The 24908-nt window shown below is 46.5% G+C and overlaps 1 protein-coding gene across 1 annotated transcript; it reads left to right on the top strand.

Annotated features, from left to right (window-relative positions):
- Positions 1-365: 365 nt before the first annotated feature.
- On the top strand, positions 366-8102 carry FAM241B (family with sequence similarity 241 member B). The gene is made up of 3 exons (XM_031956846.1): positions 366-486; positions 2225-2342; positions 5340-8102. The coding sequence occupies exons 2-3, from the start codon at positions 2250-2252 to the stop codon at positions 5607-5609; spliced, it is 363 nt and encodes a 120-aa protein (XP_031812706.1). The 5' UTR covers positions 366-486; positions 2225-2249; the 3' UTR covers positions 5610-8102.
- Positions 8103-24908: the final 16806 nt, after the last annotated feature.

Genomic DNA, 24908 nt, shown 5'->3' with positions numbered 1-24908 from the left:
GCGAGGATCCCAAGGGACAGGTAGGGATTCCACCCGATGGAGAGGACTTAGCGGTCACTAATCCAAGCCCGTCAATTTCCAGAGGACACTGGAGAAGGGAAATCATCTGTCCAAGATCACACAGTCAGTAGGATCGGACTCGGGCCGCTCGGGAAGTTTGGGAGGGCGGCTTGGAGAGAGGGAGATGCGCGCTCGGGCCCTGGGCGCAGGGTGCAGGTGTGGTCAATCGGGCGGGAGTCGGGGGCCCCGCGGCCCTCGTCCCGGGCCCCAGGCTCATCTTCTCGGGCCGAGCCCGGGCAGCTGCAGTTTCTCCCAGGGGCCTTAAGAGGGGAATACTGAGCTCCCGCGTCTCTCCGTCGCTTCCTGTCATGTCAGGCAGGAGGAAGTGGGAGGTGGGGCCGGAGCGCTAGCAGCCGCCCCTCAGCTGCAGGAGCCAGGCCGGCCGGCGGTGGACAGCGACCGGGCCCGGGAGCTGCATCCGCACAGGTAGGAGGGAGCGGGCCGGGGTTCAGGCTCCCCCCCCTCCCCATTCTGCGGGCCCGGCGCTCCCGGAGAAAGCCGGGAGGGGCTTGGGAAACACAGGCCGCCTTTGTCCTCCGCCCGCTCCCCCGGACTGCGCGGCCTCTGCCCAGGAACCGGCCGGGCCGCACCGCCGGCTTCCCACTCCCGGGATGCTCCGGGGCCCGACTACGTGCTGGGGTCGCGGGTGGGAGCCTCCGATCTCCAGCCCGGTCCTTGGATGGGAAGTCGGAAGGTGCGGCTTCCCTGCGGGGGGGTCGCCTGGCTGACCTTGGGCCCGGCCCTTTACCTTCTGGGGTCCAATTTCCTAAGGAGAGAAGGAGGGGCTTTGGGCTCCTTTCAGGGTCTCAAGGCGATGATCCTCCTGCAGGAACAGGCCCCGGAAGCAGCCAAGGTCTCGATCTCTGATATCTCAGACACTGGACACAGTCTTCCCTCCCTCCTCCTCCTTCCCTCCTCCCCCCCCTCCCGTGTCTCTGTCTCTCTATCTCTCTCTGTCTCTCTCTCTCTGTCTATCTCTCTGTCTCTGTCTCTCTATCTCTCTGTCTGTCTCTCTCTATCTCTGTCTCTGTCTCTCTATCTCTCTGTCTGTCTGTCTCTCTCTATCTCTGTCTGTGTCTCTCTGTTTCTCTCTTCCGTTTTCCCCCACCCCCACCCCACCGCCTCCCCAGTACTGCCTCACGGTTAATGCCCAGTGACAACAATCATACAGGGATCGTCTGTGTCATTTCTGCAGCCCTGCCCCACCCCCGTGCTTATCAGAGTCACCCCGGTGAGAGCAGAAGTCCCCGCGCCCCATTTCGGAACGTTCCATCCGGGCAGGGATGGGCAAGAACTCCTGCTGGGACTTTGGAGATGAAGGTTTCATGTTGTGCCGCTTTTGAGGCTCAGAGGAGCCGGGGCCGGAGGCGGGGCTGCCATTTGAACCCAGGATGATACAGCAAAAATATAAAAACACATTAATGCTGGGGACTGTGTGCCTTCTGTCCCCCTGACCGCCCCCCTTCCCCTCACAAACCACGTTACCTGAGGGCCCTTCACTGATGCTGACAGAAATGAAAGCTGGGCCCTCAGGGGGCTCCTGAAGCTGACCCTCATGGTTCTGTTGCTTTTCTGTGTAGGCTTCCTTTAATTATTGTAGTCATGGCAAGTGTCTGCTTTCCTCATTTTCTCTCTCCTAATATAATCATTTCTTTTCTGAAAATTTCATATTTCTCATTCTTTCTGGTACAGTAATACAGCTTTGAATTATAATCTGTTTAGCATATCCTAGTTGTTGCTTCCCCATTTCTCAGATAGTGAAACTGAGGCAGCAGAGTGAAGCTGGAGGGGGATCCGGGTGTTCTGGCCCTTAGCTAGACCGAAGGCATTTTGCTTAGTGCCAAGAAGGAGGTACAGAGGCCATTGTATCATGTTCTTAATGTATCTGTTTCCAGACTGGGAATTTTCTGGTTAGTTAATTAAACCTTCTAGAATTGGGTTAAAAAACGAAACAAAACAACCTTTCTCCCTGACTTCTATGAATCTGAGATTTGAAGGCCAATTTGTAATACTTAATGGCTAACTCTGGGCCAGTCATTTTTCTTTGCAGAACTTCAGTTTTCCTCTCTGTAAAATGAGGACAAGAAGCACAGCATATCTGCTTTATAAGCTGAAGGAAGGAGAAAATTGTTATAAATCTTAAAGGGCTAATTTGTGATTGCAGGTCCCGTCCACCTGTGCCTCTGAAGATGGTGAGGATCCTAGCCAATGGAGACATTGTACAAGATGATGACCCCCGAGCCAGGGCCAGCACCACCTTTCGGAACATTACATCTCGGCAGGTATGGGACAAGAACTCCTGGGCCCCATCTTAGCTTCTGTATTCTGTTTGTTTTTTCTTTCTCTCCCTCTTTCCCCCTCTCCCTCTCCCCCCTTTCTCTCTCTCTCCCCCCTTTCTCTCTCTCTCCCCGCTTTCTCTCTCTCCCCGCTTTCTCTCTCTCTCCCCGCTTTCTCTCTCTCTCCCCGCTTTCTCTCTCTCTCCCCGCTTTCTCTCTCTCTCCCCTCTTTCTCTCTCTCTCCCCGCTTTCTCTCTCTCTCCCCGCTCTCTCTCTCTCTCCCCGCTTTCTCTCTCTCTCCCCGCTTTCTCTCTCTCTCCCCGCTTTCTCTCTCTCTCCCCGCTTTCTCTCTCTCTCCCCGCTTTCTCTCTCTCTCCCCGCTTTCTCTCTCTCTCTCCCTTTCTCTCTGTCTCTCTCTCTCTCTCCCTTTCTCTCTCTCTCTCTCTGTCTCTCTCCCCCTCTCTCCCTTTCTCTCTCTCTCCCTTTCTCTCTTCTCTCTCTCTCTCCCTTTCTCTCTCTTCCCCCTCTCTCTCCTTTCTTTTCCTTTCTCTCTCTCTCCCTTCTCTCTCTCTCCCCTTTCCCCCGCTTTCTCCTTTCTATTTTCAAAATTTTTCAACACTGATCCTTGCAAAACATTGTGTTCCAAATTCCCTCCTCCTTCTTCCTCCTCCTTCCCCTAGTTAGCTTCTGGTTAAGTTTCCCTTGGAAATGTTAGAATTTACACCACATACATGCCAGAGTTGGAAATGCTTCCCATTTCTCTCTCTCTATATATAGTGGAAAAATGGAATCAAGAAGATCTGGATTGAAATCCCTCTTCCAACACTATCATAGTATGAAATAGGAAATTCCTTTTCCTCTCTGGAAAATTTCCTCCTCTGGTCACAGTCTTGTTATCAAACTCATATTTACATTAAATACCTTGCAGATCTTCCAGGCTATACTAATGGGAGCCACTCTTAGTTACAGAACTCTTTTCCTACAGCACCCTTGGGAGAGAGGTAGTGAGAATATCATTCCCGTTTTACAGATAAGAACACAGGCTCTTAGGGATGGCGTGACATGCCCAGGAACACTCCACAAGAGACAATCCGAGCTTGGATTCAAACCCAGAGTCCTATCTTCTATCCAGGGTTGACCTGGCTCCCAGATTTGAGAATTGCCTTCATAACTTATGGTTTCTTGGACTCTCTTCCCCACGATATGCTTTCTCTTGAGGTAGCACGGCCCCTTGCAAAGAGGTCCGGTACAGACCAGGAAGATCTATGTTTGGGACCTTTTGGCCATAGGCCCCTGGACTAATGCAGTGATCTCAGACCCCAAGTTATAGAGAAGTCGCTGATCCACCTCTGGGGGAGACATTTTGGCAAGAGGAGTTCTCTGGCAAATATTAAAAGTCTGGAATTAGGTTTAAGTGAGATTATTTTTTAAATTAAAGCCCAATGAAATCGTAGGGAAATGGTGGGACCAGTGGGAGGAGCAGTAACTGTAAAGTGATGCGGATGTCCTCCTTTCAGAGGAGGGAGCCATGAAAGAGCCCAGACTGACCATCGCCATTCACACAAGGCCCACTTGTTTTTCCTGGCTTTGGAAGGGTATCAGATGCGTCTCCCTTTCCTCAGCCTGAACCTGTCCCTTTCCTGTCCAAGACCTTCAATGAACACCTCCCGTGTGCCCAGGCCTGCTCTAGTTTCTATGAGGGAGACGAGGAAAAATATATTCCCCCCAGAGATGGTAAAGGATGCCAGAAACTTGGATTTCCGCTCCAGTTGGGCTGTTTGCTTCAACTCTCTGGACCTCCATCTCCTCGTTGGTATAGGCAGTGTGGTGCAGTGAGAGGTGTCCTGGACTTGGGTGCAGACAACCCCAGATTCTCATCCCACCCCAGTTCCTTATTAGTTGCTGGGCAAGTCACTTAATTTCTATGAAGACAGACCCATCTGTAAAATGGACATAATACTTGCCCTGCAGAGTTGTTGCAAGGCTCAAATGAAATAATAACATTCAGTGTTATTATCTTTGTTATAATAATAATAATAGCTTACATTTACACGAGCACTTTAACATTTGCAAAGTGCTTTACCGATGGGATCTCTTATGGATGGGAGGCGCTAGTATTATGGGCATTTTGGGAATGAGGAAGTTGAAGCTGGCAGAGTTTAATTGACTTGTCTCCCTGACTTGTCCCAGCTGGGCCTTCCATGCCTCTGGGGAGGGACGAGAGGAAGGGGGAGCTCCTGGGAGAGCCCAGTGCTCATACGTAGTATGGAGTGGGATTCTAACTTGGCCGCTTGAACTGGGGCAATGCTCTTTCCAGGCTTCTGCCCTTCTTGCCTTGCTTTGTGGGGTGAGTTCTGATGGAGAATTATTGGTCCAAGGACCATTTCTACCCTCCCATTCTTTTTAGTCACTGTTTTGTCCTGACTACTGCGTAGCAGTCATTATGTTATTCACTGAGGTTCGTGTTGGCTCTAAACCTATAATCGATGGTTTATCTCAAGGAGCTTGTGTTCTGCTTGGCACTCTGGGCCATGGCCTAGCGGGGCTGAAGGGGGAAGAGGGCATTGCCCTGCCTGGCATCTGTGGCACTACCACAGACGGAGCAATTGTCTTTGTCCATTTGGCTGTTTGGATAGATTCTGGTGATAGGAAATGCATCTTGGCCTGGAAGTTCCCTTGGCCCCCCCAGAGAGGCTCCCGGGGCCCGGAGGTCCCTTGGCTCCTTAGAGAAGCTCCTCGAGGCAGATTCCCTTGACACCTGCTCCCCACAGTGCCTTTCTTTTATTGCTCAGGGTCTCACCTGGGAATTTCCTTACAGTTGGAAGGATCCTCAGGGGCCATTTTACAGATGGGAAGAATAAAACCTATAGAGTCACATTTCCCCAAAGTCACATACAGCAATCATTTGCCAGGCTGGTATTCAAACCCCAGGTCTTCTCCCATTATACCCAACGTCCTGTCTGGATCTGCTATTTTTTTTTTTTTTTTCCTATTCCTCCATAGAACTTTTTCACCAGAGGAGATGGCCAGCCTCATGGGGGCCCGGCGCCAAATATCCATCACCTGGGGCCCAGGCCGGGTGCCCATCGCTCCCCATTCTCTGACATCAACCAGCAGCTGGTGAACCTGGGCTTCCCGCTGTGGCACCTGGGGGACCAGGTGGTGGAGCCTGTGATGTCCATCCTCCTGCTCTTCCTGGTCATGATGCTGGGAGTTCGGGGGCTGCTGCTGGTGGGCCTTGTCTACATGGTGTCCCAGCTGAGCCTTCGATGACCCTGGGGAGGGGCGGGGAGGGGAGCTCCTGGGAGAGGTGTGAGTGTGTGAGTGTGAGTGTGTGTGAGAATATGAGAGTGTGTGCGTGTGTGTGTGTGTGTGTGTTCCAGTGTCTGGATAACTGAATGAGGGGTGACTGGTGAGGGTTGGGCCCTTCCATGAGGAAAAGGCCCAAGGAAACGGGTGCCCACTGCGTCCCCTCGTGCCCCTTGTCTGTCAGGAGAAGCCTTGTCCCAAGTGGGGCTGCTGACCCAGGAGGCTTTCAGCTTCTCAGACCCCATCTCCTGTTTCACCCTTGTAGCTGGAAGACCACGTTAGAGAAGATCCCCAAATCCTCTTAGTTCCTCCATTAGCCTTGACTTCAGCCAGGGATGGAGGCTGGGTCCTCCAGGCCCTTCTTGCCAAACCTCCTCTGTGTCCCCAGGGATTTTCCCTTTTTCCTTCCATCTCCAGCAATTCCCAGGAGGAGATCCAGCCCCCAGAGAGTCAGGCCACTGAGCTTTGCTAACCGTGGCTGCAGGACGAGTTCTCCCCAAGCAGACCAAAGTCTGGAGGTGATTTTTGACTTGGCAGGTCCCAGGCAGAAGAAGGGCCATTGGGAAGGGACTAGAGGGAGTGGCTGACCCCTAAGGTTGAGCCACAGGACTTTATAACTCTCCTTGAGTCTGAAAGGGAGGCGGCTTTATTTATTTATTTTTTAATTGTACGGCTCTTATCCTGAAGTCTCTGGCTGGGCTGTGTACAGACCGAATGGGACCTGGATGGGAGTGGGGACCATTTCTTCGTGTATTATAGGAGAGGGAAGGTGGCAGGTGTGCAAGAAGGACTCAGTCACTGCCTTGGGACCAAATCCCGCCCTCTTTAAAGGCCTTTTTTCTAAGATTTTTTGGGGGGAGAGGACAGGGGCAGGTCTAAAAGAGCTTCAGCTGAGCAGGCTCAGTCCTGGAGACCAGGCAGCTCTGGTAGAGTGTGTGTGAATGGACACAAACCCAACCCTTTCTGGGGGGCCAGTTTCATGGCCAGGGCTTCACTGGAACGTGGCTCGGAGATGGGAAGTCTGGCCCTGATGGGGGAGGGGCGGACCATGGGGGACCCCAACTACTGGAGGGATCACTGACGTTCCAGGGATACTGGCGGGCTCTCTGTCGGAACATGACTCCTTTCTCAAGGCAAGTCTCTGCGGTGTCTTATTTGTGGGCTGGGAGGGGGACAGCTTGGTATGGGACAGACTCCTGATGGGCCTTCTCCCACCAAATGGAGTCTCATCTGGCTCAGATGTTGTGTGTGCCGAGGAGTCTTTCAGCAGGAGAAAGTTAGGGGGTAGCCAGAAATGGGAGGGGGCTGCTGCATGAAATGGTATGGAAGTGGAACTCAGTAAACACAGGTGGAGCTGACCTTGAATTAGAAAACTGGGGGTCTCCCCATCTGATGGGAACAAAGATCCAAAACTGGGGTCTCCTCATCTGATGGGAACAGAAATCCCAAAGGGGGGGGGGTCCTCATCTGATGGGAACAGAAATCCAAAATGTGGGTTTGGTTTGGGAGGAGAGAGAGAGGGAGGGTGGGATTTCTTTTTTTTCCCATCTCCCTCAGTCTCCACATCCAGATGGAATCCCTGTGTCCCAGTGGTGATCCTTTAAGGTTGTTTCTCTCTTGGATGGAGTGGATCATTGAGGCTAGATTTCCCTATAGACCAGGGTCTTCCAGGGTGGGCTTGAGGTGTTAATCCTGCCATATAAGGCCAGCTTTGGGAGGTTTCTGCTAATCCTTTCACTAATCCCCCTAAGTGGCTACATTTCCAAGTCAGTTTGGATTTGCAGCCTGATGCTCTGGGTATTGCCCTCCCCTTCCTCCAAGTGAGTCATTAACTTTGATTGACTTGGGGCTGGTAACCCCCGGCTGCCCCCCACCCTCCGGCTTTCAGCCTGCTGATTGGCCCGCCCGTGGAAGAAGGAATGACCTTTATGAATGGGATAATGGGATCGCCACAGCCTGAGCTGGAAATGACCTTAAGGTGACTCTGAATGGAAGCTCTAGGATTGAGTGACTTGCCCACACAGCTAGTGAGTGAGCTTGGAGGCTGATCTGTCCTTCAGCACCCTCCTTCCAGACAGACATCACCTGGATGTCCCCTCTGACCTCCTCGCTCTTCAGGGGGAGGGAGAGATCCCGTTTGGTAGCTGGGAAGACAGGTAGCAGGCAGGGAAGTGTCCATCCAAAGTCAGAGCCCTGCACTTCAATGCTTTCATCAGTGACAGGCCATGGTTTTCTTAGCTGTCACAGTGAGGAAAGAACCCCAAGTGGAGGAGTTGTTGAGGGTCAGGCCTGGAAAAACTTTACTTCTTTTTTTATTTTATTTTATTTTTATTTTAGCGAGAAGAAAATCCATTAACAAGTATTTATTAAACACCTACTATGTGCCAGGGAATTCAATAGCAAAAGTCAAACTTTCCTTGTTATTCAGTCACATCTGACTCTTCGTGATCCATCTGGGGTTTTATTGGCAAAAATACCGGAGGGGTTTCCCATTTCCTTCAGGGTAAAATGACTTATCCAGCATCACACAGCTAGTAAGTGTCTAAGGCCATAGTGGAATTGGGGTCACTTTTACTCCAGGTGCCCACTGTGCACCTGGATGTTCCAAGTACAAGATTAAAGCTAGAAAAGGAGCCAGATTGGGAAAGGCTTGAAATGTCAGATGAATTTATACTTGAATCCTAGGGACAACTGGGAGCCACTGAAGTTTCTTGGATAGGGGAGCGATTTGGTTAGACTTTTAGAGAAAACTAAAGCCCAAGAGTTCCTCAACTCCTCAACTGGCATCACAGCTAATCAAAGTCTGCTCCTCTGATGTACTAAGCCCAGGCTCTTTCCTCTAGCCAGTGGTCCTCAAATTTTTGTTCTCAATATCTTTATCCTGTTAAAAATGATTGAGGATCTGTCCAAAGAGTTTTTGTTTATGTGGTTTATAGTTATAGATATTGATCACATTAAAAATAAAAACTAATTATGAATTTGTAGACTCTCTGAAAGGATTTCAGATTCCCAGGATGCTCTGGACCAGACTTTGAGAACCACTACTCTAGACTCTCCTGTCTTCTTCAATTCTTCACTCAGAATTGATTTTCAATACACTGGCAGGAAAGAAAGTCCCTATGAAGAGGGGGAGAGGAAGTTTCCTAAGGGACTGGAGATTCTCTTAAATATGGAGAAGTCCTTGGATTGTCCACTCCCATCTCTGTGTACCTGTATTCTTTCCATTTCTCTCAATGCTCATATAAGGAGGATCCCATAGAGCATGGTCTCCCTTGGGAAGAAATATTTATCTAACCCCTTTCTAGTTTTTCATTTTATTCTTCTTCACGTTTAAAAAAATTAATTTTAATTTTACGTTTCGATACTTTCCCCTCCAGTTGATAGAGTGCCCAAAGAGAAGTCAAAACTCCCTTACCGAAAAGGAATAGCTTTTAATATTTCCTCCTATTTTCCCCCCAAATCAGTATTATTCATTGAACAGCTCTGATTAATGCGTCTCCAATTTTTTTTCTAAATAGTATTTTTTCCCAAAATATTTATATAGTTTTCAACATATATTTTTGTAAGACTTTATGATCCACATTTTTCTTCCTCCCTTCTTTACCTCCACTCTCCCCAAGATAGCAAGCAATCGGGTATAAATTAAATATGTGTAATCTTTCAATGAATAATGCTGATTTTGTGTGTGTGTGTGTGTGTGTGTGTGTGTGTGTATGTGGGGGAAAGTAGGAGGAAAGAAATGAGGAGCAGGGTGATTTCAAAAAAGCCTGGAAAGACTCCCATGAACTGATACTAAGTAAAGTAAGCAGAACCAAGAGAACATTGTACACAATAACAATAAGATTATGATATTCTTGACAACAGATTAGGAACTCTGAGAGCAGTGTTACATTCTTAGATCTTAGTAGCTGGTATACAGAAAGTACTTAATAAATACTTATGGAAATTTACATTTTAAAAGAGGCCTTGGGGAAAAGGCTCCATTTAATTCATTTCTAGGAGCAAAAACGGTGCATACAGTGCCTCATCTGTTGATATATATATATATATATATATATATATATATATATATATATATACACACACACATACATCATAAAGTCCTGGTAGTCCCCAACATTTTTGCAGTGAATGGGGAAGCTGATTCCTCTCAAATAAGAATGGATTTTATTGAGTAGGTTCTGAGGCACTCAGTGCAATGGTTACTCTACCAGTCCTATTGTCAATAAGCAGGAACCTCTCAGATCCTGAAGGTAATGTAACAGAGTCAAAAGAACATGGGGGCAGAGGGACTGGGTTCAAATCCTGAAATAGTTGGTGACCTTAGATAAGTCATCGATCCCAAAGAACTTCATCTTCTTATTTGTAAGGTGAGAGAGTTGGACCAACTGATCTCTGAATTTCTAACTCTGAATTTCTCATCACATAGATGGGGTCTCCAGCAAAGTAGCCATTGTTTCCATTTCTTCCATATCTTCATTATGCTCATTCTTACCTTTACACATAGAAGTTTTGTTTTTGAAGTTTATCTTATTTTAATTCAAAACTTGACCAAATACAATAAGCATTTCCATGTACAGAACAGAAAAGAAATGCAGGTTATACGTGAAAATTTTCAATTCCATAGTATATATTTTAATTTAAAATAATGCTTGAATGTTCACCACACACTTTACAGAAATTATTGGTGGTACTGTTATTTTCACTTTACAAATGAGGAAACTGAGGCAAGTGTTAGGGACACTGTCAGTGAGTTGAGATTTGAACTCCTTCCTGATCCCATGTCCAATCCCCTCAGTCATCGCCCCATCTGTCTGCCTTGAAGGAATACTTGGAATTCAACATGTACGTGAGCATTAAAGCTTTAGTTCAGTTAAGCTAACTGAGACCTAAGCAGGAATCCCTCTTATGACCTTCTCAACAAGTTGTCATCTGGGCTCTCCTTAAACACCTTCAATAACAGGGAACTCATTACCTCACAAGGCAGCCTGATTCCTTTTTGCATAGTTTGTGGGAAGGTTTTCTTGCTATTAAGCAGAACATGGCCTGTTTTCAACTTCTAATTTCTCCTGGGTCTGCCGTTTAGAGCCCAAAAGGACAAGGCTAATCCCTCTCCCTCATGAAGATTTTTTCAACTAATTAAATAATTCTAATTATTAAAGGGCATTTTCCTACCTAAGACCTCCCTTCTCCAGGCTAGGGATCTCCAAGATCTCTCAAGATTTCAATCATGATGTGGCTGAGCAAGGAAGAAGTTCCAGAAATTAAACAGCAGCGGTAGGTGGCTCTGATCTCCATCTCAGACCAAAAGGAAACGGGAAATTCGGTCCTCCTGGGCCTGCAAAGCCTCGTGGTGTGCCGATAGTGACCGAGTCAGGCTTCCAAGCCGAAACTCAGAGAACTGGGACCAGGACAGCAAGTCCCCCTCTATCACACCACTTTGGGGCCAATGAAAGACCCCAGCAAGGGCTAGGAAAGCGGTAGGACGACCCGGTGCAGGCCAGATATTCCTCCCCAACCCAGAAGTTTGCAGAGCTCAACCCTCATATCAATCCAAAGGCAAGAAGCAGGCTTGAAGAATGAGTAAACACAAAAAGAACCTGACCATAAGGAGCTATTATGGCAACAGGGGAGCTAAGACTTGCAGGGGAAATGGACAGAGGTTCCCACAGGGATGCAAGTCTCAGAGACGGAAGAGTGACAGACACAGGTTGGCAGGGACCTTAAACATCGCCCTCCCTCCTCTCCCATCATTTTATAGATGAGAAGAAGGGCCCAGAGTGGGGACCCCAGCCTCACTTCAGGTTACCTAGGGTCAGGGAATGGAACCCAGACTCCCCAAAGCATCCCTACAGGCTTCGAAGTCTGAGGCTCTCGTTCCCATTGAAACATTCTAGTTCCTGCCTGAGTGTGGGTGACTTAGCCCATTTCCCCTTTGGATCTCTGTTTATATTTCATTCTCATGTGTCAGGAGAAGCAAGATTGGGTTTATCAGCAGATCTAAAGGACCAAACCAGTCATCTAAGGCTTTTGCAAAACTTTTATATTTACCGTTGGCCACAGTGGGTACAGTGTTAGTCAGGAGCACACGAGCTCTATTATTAGCCAATGTTCACCAAGTATTATTTATTTATTATGAGTATCCAATAACTCAGATATTAACTAGTCGGGGCAAGACAATTCATCTCTTTTAGCCTCCCTTTCCTTATCTGTAAAATGGGGATAATAACAGTACTCCCGACATTACAATTGCTTTCTGAAGGTTTAGCGTCTCCCTCCTTTGGGTCACAGAACCCAGTGCATTTATGATTCTCCTGGTCTCTTTTCTCCCCCCCCCCCATATCACTTCTTTGAGGTTCTTTCTCGAGTTTCCTGGACTCCTCCCGTCCCCTGGCGTTCGGTCTCATTTCTAGGGCCCACTTTGTCCAGGCCGGCTCCCTCCCCTCCGTTCTGGCCGAGATCAGCCATTCTAGGACCTCCCTCGTCCATCCGTCTCCCGGCCACACCCCAGAGGTGGCTGGGGCTCCCGGGAGGACGTGGCTCCCCCCACGGGCCCTCGGAACATTGTGGCCGCAGCAGCTGCCCACTGCGGAGGCCTGAATAGCTTCACAGCTCACCGAAGAGACGGCTGAATTCCATTCAGGCTGAATGGGGGCCCGCCTCCCTCCCTCCCCGCTCCCCCCTTCCTCCTCCCCTCTTCCTTCTCCCCGCTCCCCTCCTCCCCCACCCCTCCCCTCCTCCCCCCTCCTCCCCCTTCCCGCTCCCCTCCTCCCCCCAGATGACATTTTCATTGCAGACTAACAAGGGGAGAAATCCAATTACATCACAAAGGGGCCTCCCTAATAGACCATTCAGCGTGTGTGTGCCCGCGGGGGCCCCTGCAGAAAGGGGTTGTAGAGGGAAGCCCCGGAGCCCATCTATCAGCGGGACAAAACCCGGGGGAGCTCCGCTGGCCCTCCCTTTGTGCGGCCGGGAACCAAAAGAGCAGCCTCGGGTTCAAGAGACAGAGGGAGAGCCGGCAAGGGTCTGGGAGGGGACTGTGTGTGTGTGTGTGTGTTCAGGGGTTATCCGTGTGTGCGTTCGTGGGGGAGGGGGCTCTTTGACCTGCTGCTTGAAAAATGTTGGAAAATGTTGGCCTCCTCTCTCCAGACTTTAGGATGATTAAAGGGAGGTGCAGGAGGTCAGGGGGTACCGGGGAAAGAGCACCGGCCTGGGGATCAAGGTGGGGGGCGAAACGCCATCTCTTAAGGCATTGCCCATATGACTTTGGAAAAGCTTCACTTTTTTTCTCTGCCTCAATTTCCTCATCTGTAAAATTAAATGCTACTTGTATTATATAATAATACTGATAGTACTCATCTCACTGGGTTGTTGTAGGGGAAATGAGCTTACATAAAGAATGTTATCAACCTTAAAGAACATTATTTTTCCTCTCACCACCATCATTACTACACAACTACTACTACTTTCTCTGTCTCAACTTCCTCATCTGCAAAATTAAATGCTACTTGTATTATATAATAATACCACAATATAATACTGATAGTACTTATCCCACTGGGTTGTTTTAGGGTAAATGAGTTTCCATAAAGAACATTGTTTTTCCTCTCACAATCACTACTACTGCTGCTGCTGCTGCTTTCACTTTCTACTTTCACTCTCTACCCCCATGACCCTCCTCTAGCCTCATCAAACCTTAAAGATCAAGGATGGAGAGAACCATTAACCTCGCTCTCCGTGGCCTGCTGCCTGGGGGAGAAATCTGGGAGGTCTCCAGTTCACCTCCTTCAGCCTTGGATCTCTGAAACGCATTTTTTAAAACCTGCCCAGGGCGACCCTCTTCTCAAGATCAAATTTCTAAAGCATTAACTAGATTTGATGCTCACAACCACCCTGGAATGGTGGTGTTATTATACAGATAAGGAAACTGAGGCTCAGAGATGACAATTGGCACAAATTTACTAAATGTTTACCATATACCAGGTCCAGTGCTAAGTATGAGGGAGATAGCCCTTGCTCTCAAAAGTCCTTGCTCTACATTCTACTGGGCAGGAGATATGTCATAGATAAGGAGATATGTTTTCACAGAGCTACTAAGTATCTGAGACAAGATTTGAATCCAGGTTTCCTATGTCGAAAAAATTCAGCTTTCTATTCATTGAATCATAGTATCTTTCTTCCAGAGAAGTTAAAGATTCCCTTGATAATGAAAGCCTCCTTTCAAAAAAATCTCTCTTTTTCCCTCCTGAACTTCTATGATCTCTCTTTGCTCTACATTTGTCCCTTCCTCCTTTCTGTCATTTCCTTCTCCCTTTCTCATTTCCAAACTGTCCTCTTTGATCCTCCCTGTTCACTCCCTCTTTCCCCCTCCTTCTATCCTAATACCTTCTTTTAACAGGAGCTTCTCCTTTTCACCCCGTCATTTTCTTCTTTCTTTTTTTTCTTCCTCTTTGTCCCCCTTTTCCTTTTTTCTTTCATTGTTCTCATTCCTCAAGTAGCTCCAATAGATTTGTTTGACGTCTAACCTAAACCTTCTAAGAGATGTAGCTTTGAGAAGAGAGAGGGGCCAGGGCGGAAGGAAGGGAGGAGCAGGAGGAAGAAGAAGATGAAGACGAAGAAAAAGAAGATGAAGATGAAGAAGAAGAGAAGAAAAAGAAGATGAAGACGATGAAGAAGATGAAGACGAAGAAGAGAAGAAGACGAAGAAGAGAAAGAGGGAAAGAAGGAGAGACAGACAGAAAGATGAGACAGACAGAGGAGGGGGAGGGAGAGTTTGTTCTAGGTTCTGCCCTACTTCCCTCCCACCTTTTACTGAATGATACTCTCCCTTCAGAGAAAAAATGGGATGTGGAAGTTTCCTTGGGCTGGGAATCAGGAAAATTAGTTTCAGGTCCTGAATTTCCTGCTAACTTAGGATGCAATTCTGGGGAGTTTACTTCCCCTCTCTGAGACTTAGTTCCCTCTGGAAAATCAGAGAGGTTGTATTTGATGAATTCTAAGGCTCCTTCCAGCTCTAATCTTTTATGTTGTAAGGTCCCTCCCAGCTTTGACCTAGGTACTAGGTTCCTGTCACCTCTGACATTCTCTATTCTAAAGTCCTTCCCAGTTCTGATCCTCTATGTATTGTGAATTGTCCCAGGAGGAAGACCTTTCCAGTGGTAGATTATGGGCAGCAGATAATGGACTAACATTCTGCTTGAGAGAGGCAGAAGGCTTAGAAGGGGAGATGTCATTTTCTGTCCTGGTCGGACCACGCATGGATTACTGTGTCTAGTTCTAGATAAAAACCTAAGCTGGAGAGTCTTGAAGAGGGGGTGAAATAGTTTGGAGGCAGATCTGGGAAGACCCTGAGGATGTGTATCCTGGAGAAGGAAGGGCTCCCGGGGGACCATGAGAACCATCTCAGACATTTGAAGGAAGGGCTGTAGTTCAGACCCATAATTCCATCTACAATGGGGACGTCTTGTGGCAGAAACTCCCATCTCTGACATATGAGTAGTTCTCTGTAGCTTGGTTGTTTGTTCGTTGTTCAAATGACACTCCTGTGTTAGAATCAGGGTATAATGTGTCTGACTGTAGCTGGTCAGACCAGTGGGAGCTCTGAACGCTCTGCCAGGGGTCGGCCACAAATAGTCCACCTGAGCATTTGGGGTGGATTCTCTAACTTTCCTTTGAGCTACTTCAATTCTGCTTTGCTCATAGAGCGCAGCTCCTTCTCTGATGAGGACACACCAGCTTTTTCTGACTATCACATGAACACTTTTAGAGAGCTCTTGAGAGCACTGAGGGTCATGCTTATGATCTCACAGCCAGAGCAGGATTAGAACCCAGGACCTCTTGACCATAAAGCCAGATTTGATCCGCTCACTTTCCAAATGCTGCTCTTGGTTGGTGTTCAGCCATTTTTCAGTTGGATCCTGCTTTTTGTGACCCCATTTGGATTGTTCTTGCCAAAGATACTGAAGTGGTTGCCATTTCCTGCTCCAGTAAGTTTCTTATTTAGAGCAATCTAAAAATCAAGCTAGCCTGTCTCAGAAAGTAGTGGCCTTTGGAAAATAACTTTTTTTTTTGGAAAAAAAAACCCTTATTTTCTCCATCTTGTAGAAGGTCTGCAAAGCCAGACCCTCTTTTCAGGGACATCAAAAGAGGGAGTTATTGTGCAGGTCTGAGATAAACTAGAATTCAGAGGCTGCGATATGGATCTGGGTCCAAGTGCTTGGAAGAAGGAGAGACACAACATTCTGATTTCCTGGGACAAGAGGATTTAGAAACAGAAAGGTCTGTAGAGATCTGATGGAAGTGAGCCCTGGAGAGAGAAAATGATCTGCCCCAAATTACACAGCTAGGAAGGGGCTGCTCTAGATTTGAACCCAGATGCTTTAGCCATTGTGGACTTAATGGCCTGATTTATTACAGAGATGCAGAGTGAAGTGGCTGAGTGCTGGACATTCAAGGTTCTAGACGTCCCGTAAGAGACAAAGCCGGGAAGACGGATCCACATTTCATCCCGGTTTCCACCTGGATGTTGAGAACGGTAAATGGGAATGTTGCCTCATGCCGCCACCTGGTGGCTTATCTGAGTCGGTGCACGTTCTGGACCACGTATTCTAGCTTTGAAGTTACTTTGTCCTCAGAGCGTTTGGGGACCCGAGAGATGCTCTCATCCAACGCTCTCTTCCAGGGCATCCTCCCTCTGCCCCCAGAATGGAAGGAGGAGGACAGGATGTGTCTGCTTGGAAGGGACTTTAGGCTCGTAGTCCTTAAAATGGAAATTGAGACTTATAAAGATGCTGCCTTTTATCAGCGGTGACCAGCGAGAACGTCCCCAAATTTGACTCCACGGCCTTTTACTCCATCCCACAGCTTCTCTTATATGTGGGAGGGCAGGACGAGTAAAGAACTACAGTAGCACTCTTATTGTTTCATGGAGTGGGCAATGGAGAGAGGGGGACAATTAGAAACTCAACATTTTGCAAATATTAAAATTGTCTTTATGTGTAATTGGAAAAAAACTAAAATACTACTTATAAGGGAATAAAAGAAGGGGACTGACATTTTAATCTATACTAGTATTGATAAGACAGGCATTTTAGCTTCTATACTTGTATCCCTCAAATTATTGAATGGTTTATTTTGAGCATATTTCTTTTATTCGCACTTTGATTATATTTTCACTACAGTCACTTACATTCTTGTCTTTTGCTTAAGTGGGTGCTAAATGTCCCAAGCCCCAGAACCATAACAAAGGGAAGACCAATAAGACATTTGTCTCAGGTGCACAAGTTTGAGGACCCAGAAAAATACATAAATTATCCATTTCTTCTCCTGAGCAATCTGGTCATTAGATTATGATGGAGGTATATTTTAATATTATTGCCTAAGTTTCAAAGTTAGTGATGGAGTTGCCTAGCACTGTGCTAAGCTCCACAGGGGAAACAAAAGAAATATGAATTAACACTATTTTCTAGTAGTTTACACTCTTGGCAATCTAAGCATATATCCATGAGAGAACAGGTTCCACAGCCCACTTTCTCTTATAAAAGCATTTTAATAAAGACCTTCTAGCAATGATGTTTTTGCCTTAAAGGAATAATGGGAACCTCCATCTAGGGAAGAAGGAAAATTAAATATGGGAAAACATTGTGGGAATAGAGTATAAGCAAGATGACTAGAAGTTCCAGATAAAAACTTGGGAAGGATAGAGCTCAGCAATCAGTCTCTTGATGGTGACCTAGTGAGATTTCTGTCCCTTCTATCTGTACCAAGTGATGCTCTAAAAAGTTTTGATACTCTTAAAAATCAATGTCACTTTCTTGTTTAAAAAGTACATTTATTTTTAGCATTTGTTTTTAAAAATTTGAATTTTGAATTCTCTCTTCATTCTTTCTCACCTATTGAGAAGGCAAGAAATATGATGTCAATTACAGATGTGAAATCATACAAAACGTATTTTCCATATCTACCATGTTGCCAAGAAAGCAAGAAAAATGAAGTGAGAAAACTATGCTTCAATCTCCATTTAGACTTCATCCATTCTCTCTCTTTCTGGAGAGCATTTTTCATCATAAGTCTTTCAGCATGATATTAATTCATTATATTGGTGAGAACAGCCAACTCATTCGCAGTTGGTTCTTGTACAATATTGCTGTTACTGTGTACAATGTTCTCTTGGTTCTGTTCAGTCTGCATCCATTCATATTAGTTTTCCAGGTTTTTCTGAAAGCATCCTGTTCATCATTTCTTATAGCAGAATGGTAATCCATCACAATCATATACCACAACTTTGCCACCCCATAAGATTTACTATAAATAATTTTGAAGATCTAGGTCTTTTTCATTTTGTATCTATCTTCTCTATATTGGAGTGATAGACTCACTCCCTGAGGAAAGACAGAGTTTTCTTTTTCTGTCTTTGTCTTTCCAGTGCTCTGGATGGTGACTGACAACACAGTAGGTGATTAATAAATGCCTACTTTGATTTCCTTGGAATATATACCTAGAAGTAAGAATATTAGGTCAAAAAGTATCCTCAGTTTTATAACCCTTTGGGTATAGTTAAACATTGTTCTCCACTAACTTAACAGTGGTTCCTTTTTCCACATCCCCTCTAAAATTTATCCTTTTCTTTTCTGTTGCATTAGTGTGGGAGGTAGTACCTCAGAGTTGTTTTAACTTGCATCTCTCTAATCAAGAAAATTTTTCACAAGATTAGATTTTTTTTCTTTTATTTCTTTTGAAAACTGCCTGTTTGTATCTTTTGACTATTTATCATTTGGGGAATGACTCATATTTTCTATAACACTGACTCATTTCTCTATATATTTGAAGTCAGTTTTTTTGAGAGCCTAAGACTCCAGCATGATGGGAAGGGAAAAAGAGTTCACTAGATGAGAACCAAGACCAAAAAGAGGGAAAATCCTCTATATTGTGGAGGTCATTTGGCTGATGCAAGTCACAGGATTGTAGGGTCTCTTGACTTCCTTCTGAAAGTTGGGAACTCCTTCGTTCTAGAGTCAGTCAGCTGTCAAGGTCCAGGTCAATGGAGTCAGCTGCCAAGGTCCAGTCCAATGGAGTCAGTCAGCTGCCAAGGTCCAGTCCAACGATTTAAACACAGTCAAGTTTCAGCATCTCAGAGCTCCGGCTCTTATTCTCACAGCAGGAATCGTTAAGTGAGAATCCTTGGACTGTATCCTGCCATCCCAATGGAACAATGGCTAGATTTCAGGGGGTTTTTGAACTGGATTGGGAAAAAATTCCATCTTTATTTCAGTATAATTGGTTTCCTTTATGAAATTAACATCCTCCACATAGATACCATATGAGGAAGCTAAAGTGGCCCCTCTCCACACACCAGATCTCCATCACATTTGTAATCCTATATATTTTATTTTAGGCATTTAGAAAGTTATCAATTTTACCAGACTGCCAAAGGAGACCCCCCAAAAGATTAAGAACTTGAGCCATATAAAGGCTCTTGGTCCCAGGTACTTTTGCCTTGTTTGTCCTTATTTAATTTCTTTGGTCCTTGCCTGGAATTAGTCTGAAGTCTCCTGATCATTTCTTGGCCCAAGAATCTCCAAAATAAGGGGTTTGGCCCCTTCTTTCCACCAGTGCTGTTTTTCCTAGCCAACACTTTCCTCTTTCCCTCCTCCACTTGTCTCTGCACCCTCTACACCACAAGAGGCATATTCTGGACTCGGAGAACATGCAGTGAAAAAACAGTAGATTTGGTCACTGTTCTGCAGCCCATGGTTTTATGGAGATGCTCTGGCAATAAGGTTAAGACTTACCCAGGGTCATTAGGTCTTCCTAACTTTGAAACCTGCCCTCTCTCTCCTATCATGATTTCTTTTTTACAAACATGTGATTAAAAGAACCAAAGGATTAGAATTAGGAGGAATCTTAGAATGTAGGGACCCTAAATTCCCAGCTGCAGACTGACTGCCTCCCAAGACCTTCATGTTCTCCCTCTTCACCTCTGCCTCTTGGAGTCCCTGCTAGGATTCACCTCAAGTGCTTTTTTCTGCACAAGATCTTTCTCTGCTTCCATTCCTTACCCAACTTGACTTCTAGTGATGGAGTTCTTAACCTTTATGGTATTATGGACCCCTTGGCAGTCTAGGGAAGCCCATTGCCCTCTCCTGAGAATGCTATTTTAAATGCACAAAAGAAAACACACAGGATCAATCAGTCAATATTTGTTAAGCTTCCCCTCTGTTCCAGTCACTGTGCTAAGCAGTGCGGATAGAAAAAGAGGCAACAGTAGTACCTGCCCCCAAGAAGCTTACAAGCTAATGGGAGAGACAACACGGTAACAAATCTATACAAAGAGAGTTATATGTGTTTGACATATATTGGATGACTTGTCTCCTAGGGGAGGGGGTGAAAAAGGAGGGGAAATTTTGGAACACAAAGTTTTGCAAGGGTGAAGGTTGGAAAATTATCCATGCATATTTTTTTGGAAAAAAAGAGATTTATTAAAGTGAGTTATATACAGGAAATAGTAAAGACAAATTAAAAGAAGGAAGGCACTGAAATTAAAAGGGGTTGGAGGAAGCCTTCCTGAAGAAGGTGGGGTTTTAATGGGGACCTAAAGGAAGCCCAAATGGTCAATAGTTAGAGCTGAGGTGGAAAAGCATCCGAGCATGTAGGCCAGTCAGGGGAAGAGCCTGGAGTGCAGAGATGGAGCGCCTTGTTCTCGGAATAGCCAGGAGACCGGCGTCCTCCGACTGAGAGTAAGTGGAGACTGAGCTATAAGAAGACTGGAACTGTAGGAAGGGTCCGAGTGGTGAGAGGTTTTGACATTTTGCATGTGTGTCTGGCGGACACAGGGAGCTGCTGGAACTCACTGACTTATGTTGGGGCCATGAACAGACCTGCCCTTTAGCAAATGCCCATTAGTGGCTGAAGGCGGTGGGGAGAGACGGAGGCAGAGCTGCTATCATGATAGTCCTGGTGTGAAGCGGGGAGGATCTACCTGGGAGTGGTGGCAAGATCAGAAAAAAGAAGGGAACTATTGAAACGCAAGAATCAAAATATTTTAAAACACAAGTTCATGAACCCCAGGAACCCATGTGACCTTTCATTACCTTTGATCTGCTTTCTATAATTTCCCTACACATGTTTTAAAAATATACCTATTTTTGTATCTATCTTCTCTATATTGGAACGATAGACTCACTCCCTGAGGAAAGACAGAGTTTTCTTTTTCTGTCTTTGAATTTCCAGTGCTCAGCAAGATGACTAGCACACAGTAGGTGATTAATAAATGCCTACTTGATTCAGTTCAATCTAATTTTACAGATGAGGAAACTGAACCCCAAAGCGGTTGAGTGAATCTCCCATGGTTCCAGGAAGCCAAGGGAAGAGGCAGGAAAAGCCAAATTGGAATTCGAGCAGAACGATAGGTCCCTGCCAAAGTTTATCACCCCCTGCCCAGTCCTACAGAGGGACCCCGACAGCTGGGACCTTCCCGGCTTCCAGCCTTGGCCAGCAGGTGGTGCCAGACCCCTAGCTGCGGGACTCTGGAGGCAGCCGGGCTGAGGCAGAGGGGTCTGGGAATCATTAGGGGCACCGCAGGAGCCTGGGCCCCCTCCCACTCAGGGAGCTGCGCTCTGCACAGAGCTCCATCTGGCGCGAGCCCTTCCGAGTCGCTTCCCGGGTCAGCTGGTCTGCAACAATAACTACTGACAATACTCATGGAGCCTCCTGCTCCTGTGGGCCCCTGGCCCGGGCTCCTCGCAGTCACCCCTGCATCCCGAGCACATTTCCATCCTTGGAAAGCCTGGTTTTGCCCCAAGCCTCCCACACCGGGACAGACCCGGAGAGCTTGAGGATCCCCATGCTGATGGCACCTCCTGCTGGCCTCCATCTTCCTCTCCCGAGCATCTGCCATCCCATCGCTTGCTCCCATGTCTCTCCTCCCTTCTGCCATCGTCTGTGATTGTCACTCCTCTTTCCCCTTTCTCTTTCTCTCTGCCTCCTCTCCCTTTCTTCTCCCTATTCCTTCCTCTCTTTTGGCTTTTTCTCTCCCCTCATTCTCACATCAAATTCCAATCTGTCACTTTTCCCCTTTCTTCTCTACCATCTAGCCTCCTCTTCCTCTGCCTTCATCTCTCCCTTCTCCTTCCTCTTCTTGCTTTCTCTTTTTCCCTAGCTCCATCCTAGACTCTCATCTTTCCCTTGTCTTCTCTACCATTTACCCTCCCTTTCTCCTTCTCTTCACCTTTCTCCTCCATCTTCGTCCCTGTATATCTTTTCCTCATGCTTCCTTTTTCCCTATCCCTCTCCCTTTCCCCCTTTCCCCTTCCATTCTTCAATCTCCCCCATTCCAATCTCTTCCCTTTCCTATTCCTTCTCTATTCCTCTTCCCATCTTTGTCTCTTTTTCCTCTGTCTTCCTCCTTTTCTCCCCATATCTTTCTCTTTCTTCCTCCTCCATCTCTTTCCTTGCTTTTCTCTCTCCCTCCCCTTCTCTTCCATTCTTTGTCTTCCCTTTCCCTTCTCTCTCTGCCATAACAGCCACTGTTGTACCCTCAAGTCCTGGACCTCCCCCTACCACCTCAGCTGCTACAGCAAATAGGGACAATTCCCTATGGGCTCCTAGGATGAGGTTTCCATGGCAATGGTGCATCTCTTGGCCCCGTGGTGTTTTCTAGCACTAGGCAGGTTGCCTTGGCGACTCTCACCTCATTGAAAGTGATTTGTGGGGCTGCTCCCCCTCTCCCCCTCCTCCCTCATCTTTCCTCTTTCCAGAAATTCCTTCTAGCACAAATGGTGCTTCCATACGCTAGTCAGGCCTGGAAACTGCCCCTCTGCCTCCACTGGGGGACTCCTAGACAGGGTCACTAAGGATGGGAAAGCATTTTATTTACATAATGTCCCCTTGGTAACTTTTTCTCTTTCACTTTATGGACAGAGGGACACGTTCTGAATCAGTGTGGCTGAGGGGTCTGTCACAGCAGAGCATAAAAACATAGGCTGAGATCCCAGCCCATGCCCTCCTCTCAACCCCTATTCCTCACCCACTCCCCCATCCATGGGGCACCTTTAGATTTTGGCTTCCTGCCTTAGTGCACAATCGTAGAATTATAGGGGCCATCTCAGAGGTTCTCTACCCCAATCCCTTTATTTTACAGGTGAAAAATCTGAGATCCAACAAGGTCAAATGATGTGTTCAAAGCACTGGAGATGGAGTCTGCAGCCTGATTCTCTGCTTTCAGAGACTGCTTCCTATGAAAATACCCAGATGACATGTGACATACTTTATCCCCCCCATACATTTTTTCAATGGACTACCCAGAGGCAGGTTTCTCCAGAATTAGTGTTTTGAATGAGAGAGAGGATTTGGGAAAAGGAAGAATGAGGGAGACAGAGGAAAAGATGGGGATCCAACGTGATCTCAAAACCAAAAGGGACCTTCCAATCCATCAAATAAGCAGCACTTAAGTACCTACTATGTGCCAGGCTCTATCTCCTAAAGTCTGAGACAAAGAGCGGAACACTCTCTGCTCACAAGGAATTGCACGTGAAGGAGGACACGCCGATACAAATAAATACAAGGTCGTTTGGAAGGGAAGGGATCCAGAGAGCTTCATGTTGAAGGAGGTGGCTGAGCATCAGCTTAAATGAAGAGAGGGATTCTCTGAAGTGCTTTTGAGGTGGGCAAGGGGGATGAGCCAGGGCAGGGGATGACCGTGTGTGAGCCACAGAGAAAAGACCAGTTTGGATTGATCACAGCGAGATCTACAGAAAGGAGCTAATGTCCAGCGAGGTTGGGAAGCTAGGCTGGGACCAGGTGGGGAAGGGCTCTGAGAGCCAACAGCAGAGTTCTTGTTTTGTCTTCGAAGCAGAGTTTGCTGAGGAGGGGGGCGACGTGATCTACACTTCAGGTATTCTAGCAGTTCTCTCCTTGGCTTTTGGAGGAGAGTGCCGGCTCCGGTGGCTCAGAATCTGGGCTTGGCCACAAAGACCTCTTTCTGGGGCTTGGTTTCCTTCTCCAACAGGAGTTGATGGGGGGAGTAGGTTAAACAGTTCTTGGTCGAGTGATGATGTTGTGCACAGGGGACTTTTTCAGCATGTCCCTTGCTTTCAGTATCCCATGGACACTTAATGTCTTCCGGACTTCCCCGCAGCCAGCGAATTTCTCAATCTGTAGTCAAGCCCTACAGGAGGTGCCCCACATTTTGTTGGACAGAGAATGTGGTAGACTTTTTAAAATGAGAAAAACACCACCCTCAATTTTAAGGGATGCCCTCTCCCCCACCCAAGTTGAAAGCCAGTATAATAATTAATAAAAGCAGGGAATTAATGAAAGATTTGTGTTCCTCCTTCCCTCTTCATAATGGATCAATCACAAAGATGAGGGGGGTCTTCCAGGATCAGAGTGTGTTTATGAGAATGGCAACATGTGTTCTACTGAAGATGTGGGTGGTAGGGAAGGGCCCTGGAGAGAGAAGAGACAGCAGGGGGTTGGGAGATAGAAGAAACAGAGAGGACTTATATGTAAGAGCCAAGGAAGAAAAGTCAAGATAAAAATCAGTGGGGTAGGGGAGGAGGAGAAGAAGAGAAGGAGGGTGCTTCGACTTTCACTTCTAGGCTAGGTCCCTAGGAGCCACCGACCTCTGGCACTCTTTGGATCTGCACTTTTCAAGCTGTTCCTCAATTGGAACACAAGGTTTTGCAAGGGCTAAGGTTGAAGAATTATCCATGCATATATTTCAAAACATAAAAAGCATTAAAGAAAAAACCCCCAAAACCCTAAATTTTGAAAATGTTTTTACATGTAATTGGAAAAATAAAATATTATTGAATAACAAAAAAATAAAATTACCAAAAAACCTGTTCCTCAAGAGCCCACTCTGATGCACCCACCTTTAACAGTCAGCCAGTAGACATAATTAGCCCAAAGCAAAGGGCTTGATAAGAATGATAACTATAGCATATTCCCTCCTAAACCAAAGGCAGACTTTCCCACAATTCTGCATGGATGATGAGGTACATAAATAGGGAATGCAAAGGCAAAAGCAACTTAGACCTCTGGTACCGTATGACTCCAAAATTATTTTCTCAAATGATGATAATAATAATAATGATGATGATGACAGCTATTCTTTGTAAAGCACTTACAATGGGCCAGGTGCAGTGCTGAGTACTTCCCAATCATTAGCTCATTTGATTCTCAACCATCCCACGAGGCATGTTTTATTTTAATCCCCATTTTATAGATGACTTGCCCAGGGAGACACAGCCAGTAAGCTAGGCT

The sequence above is a fragment of the Sarcophilus harrisii genome, chromosome 2, assembly GCF_902635505.1.
Source record: "Sarcophilus harrisii chromosome 2, mSarHar1.11, whole genome shotgun sequence".
In the NCBI taxonomy this organism is placed as follows: Eukaryota; Metazoa; Chordata; class Mammalia; order Dasyuromorphia; family Dasyuridae; genus Sarcophilus; species Sarcophilus harrisii.
This window is presented reverse-complemented; position numbering and strand designations above follow the sequence as displayed.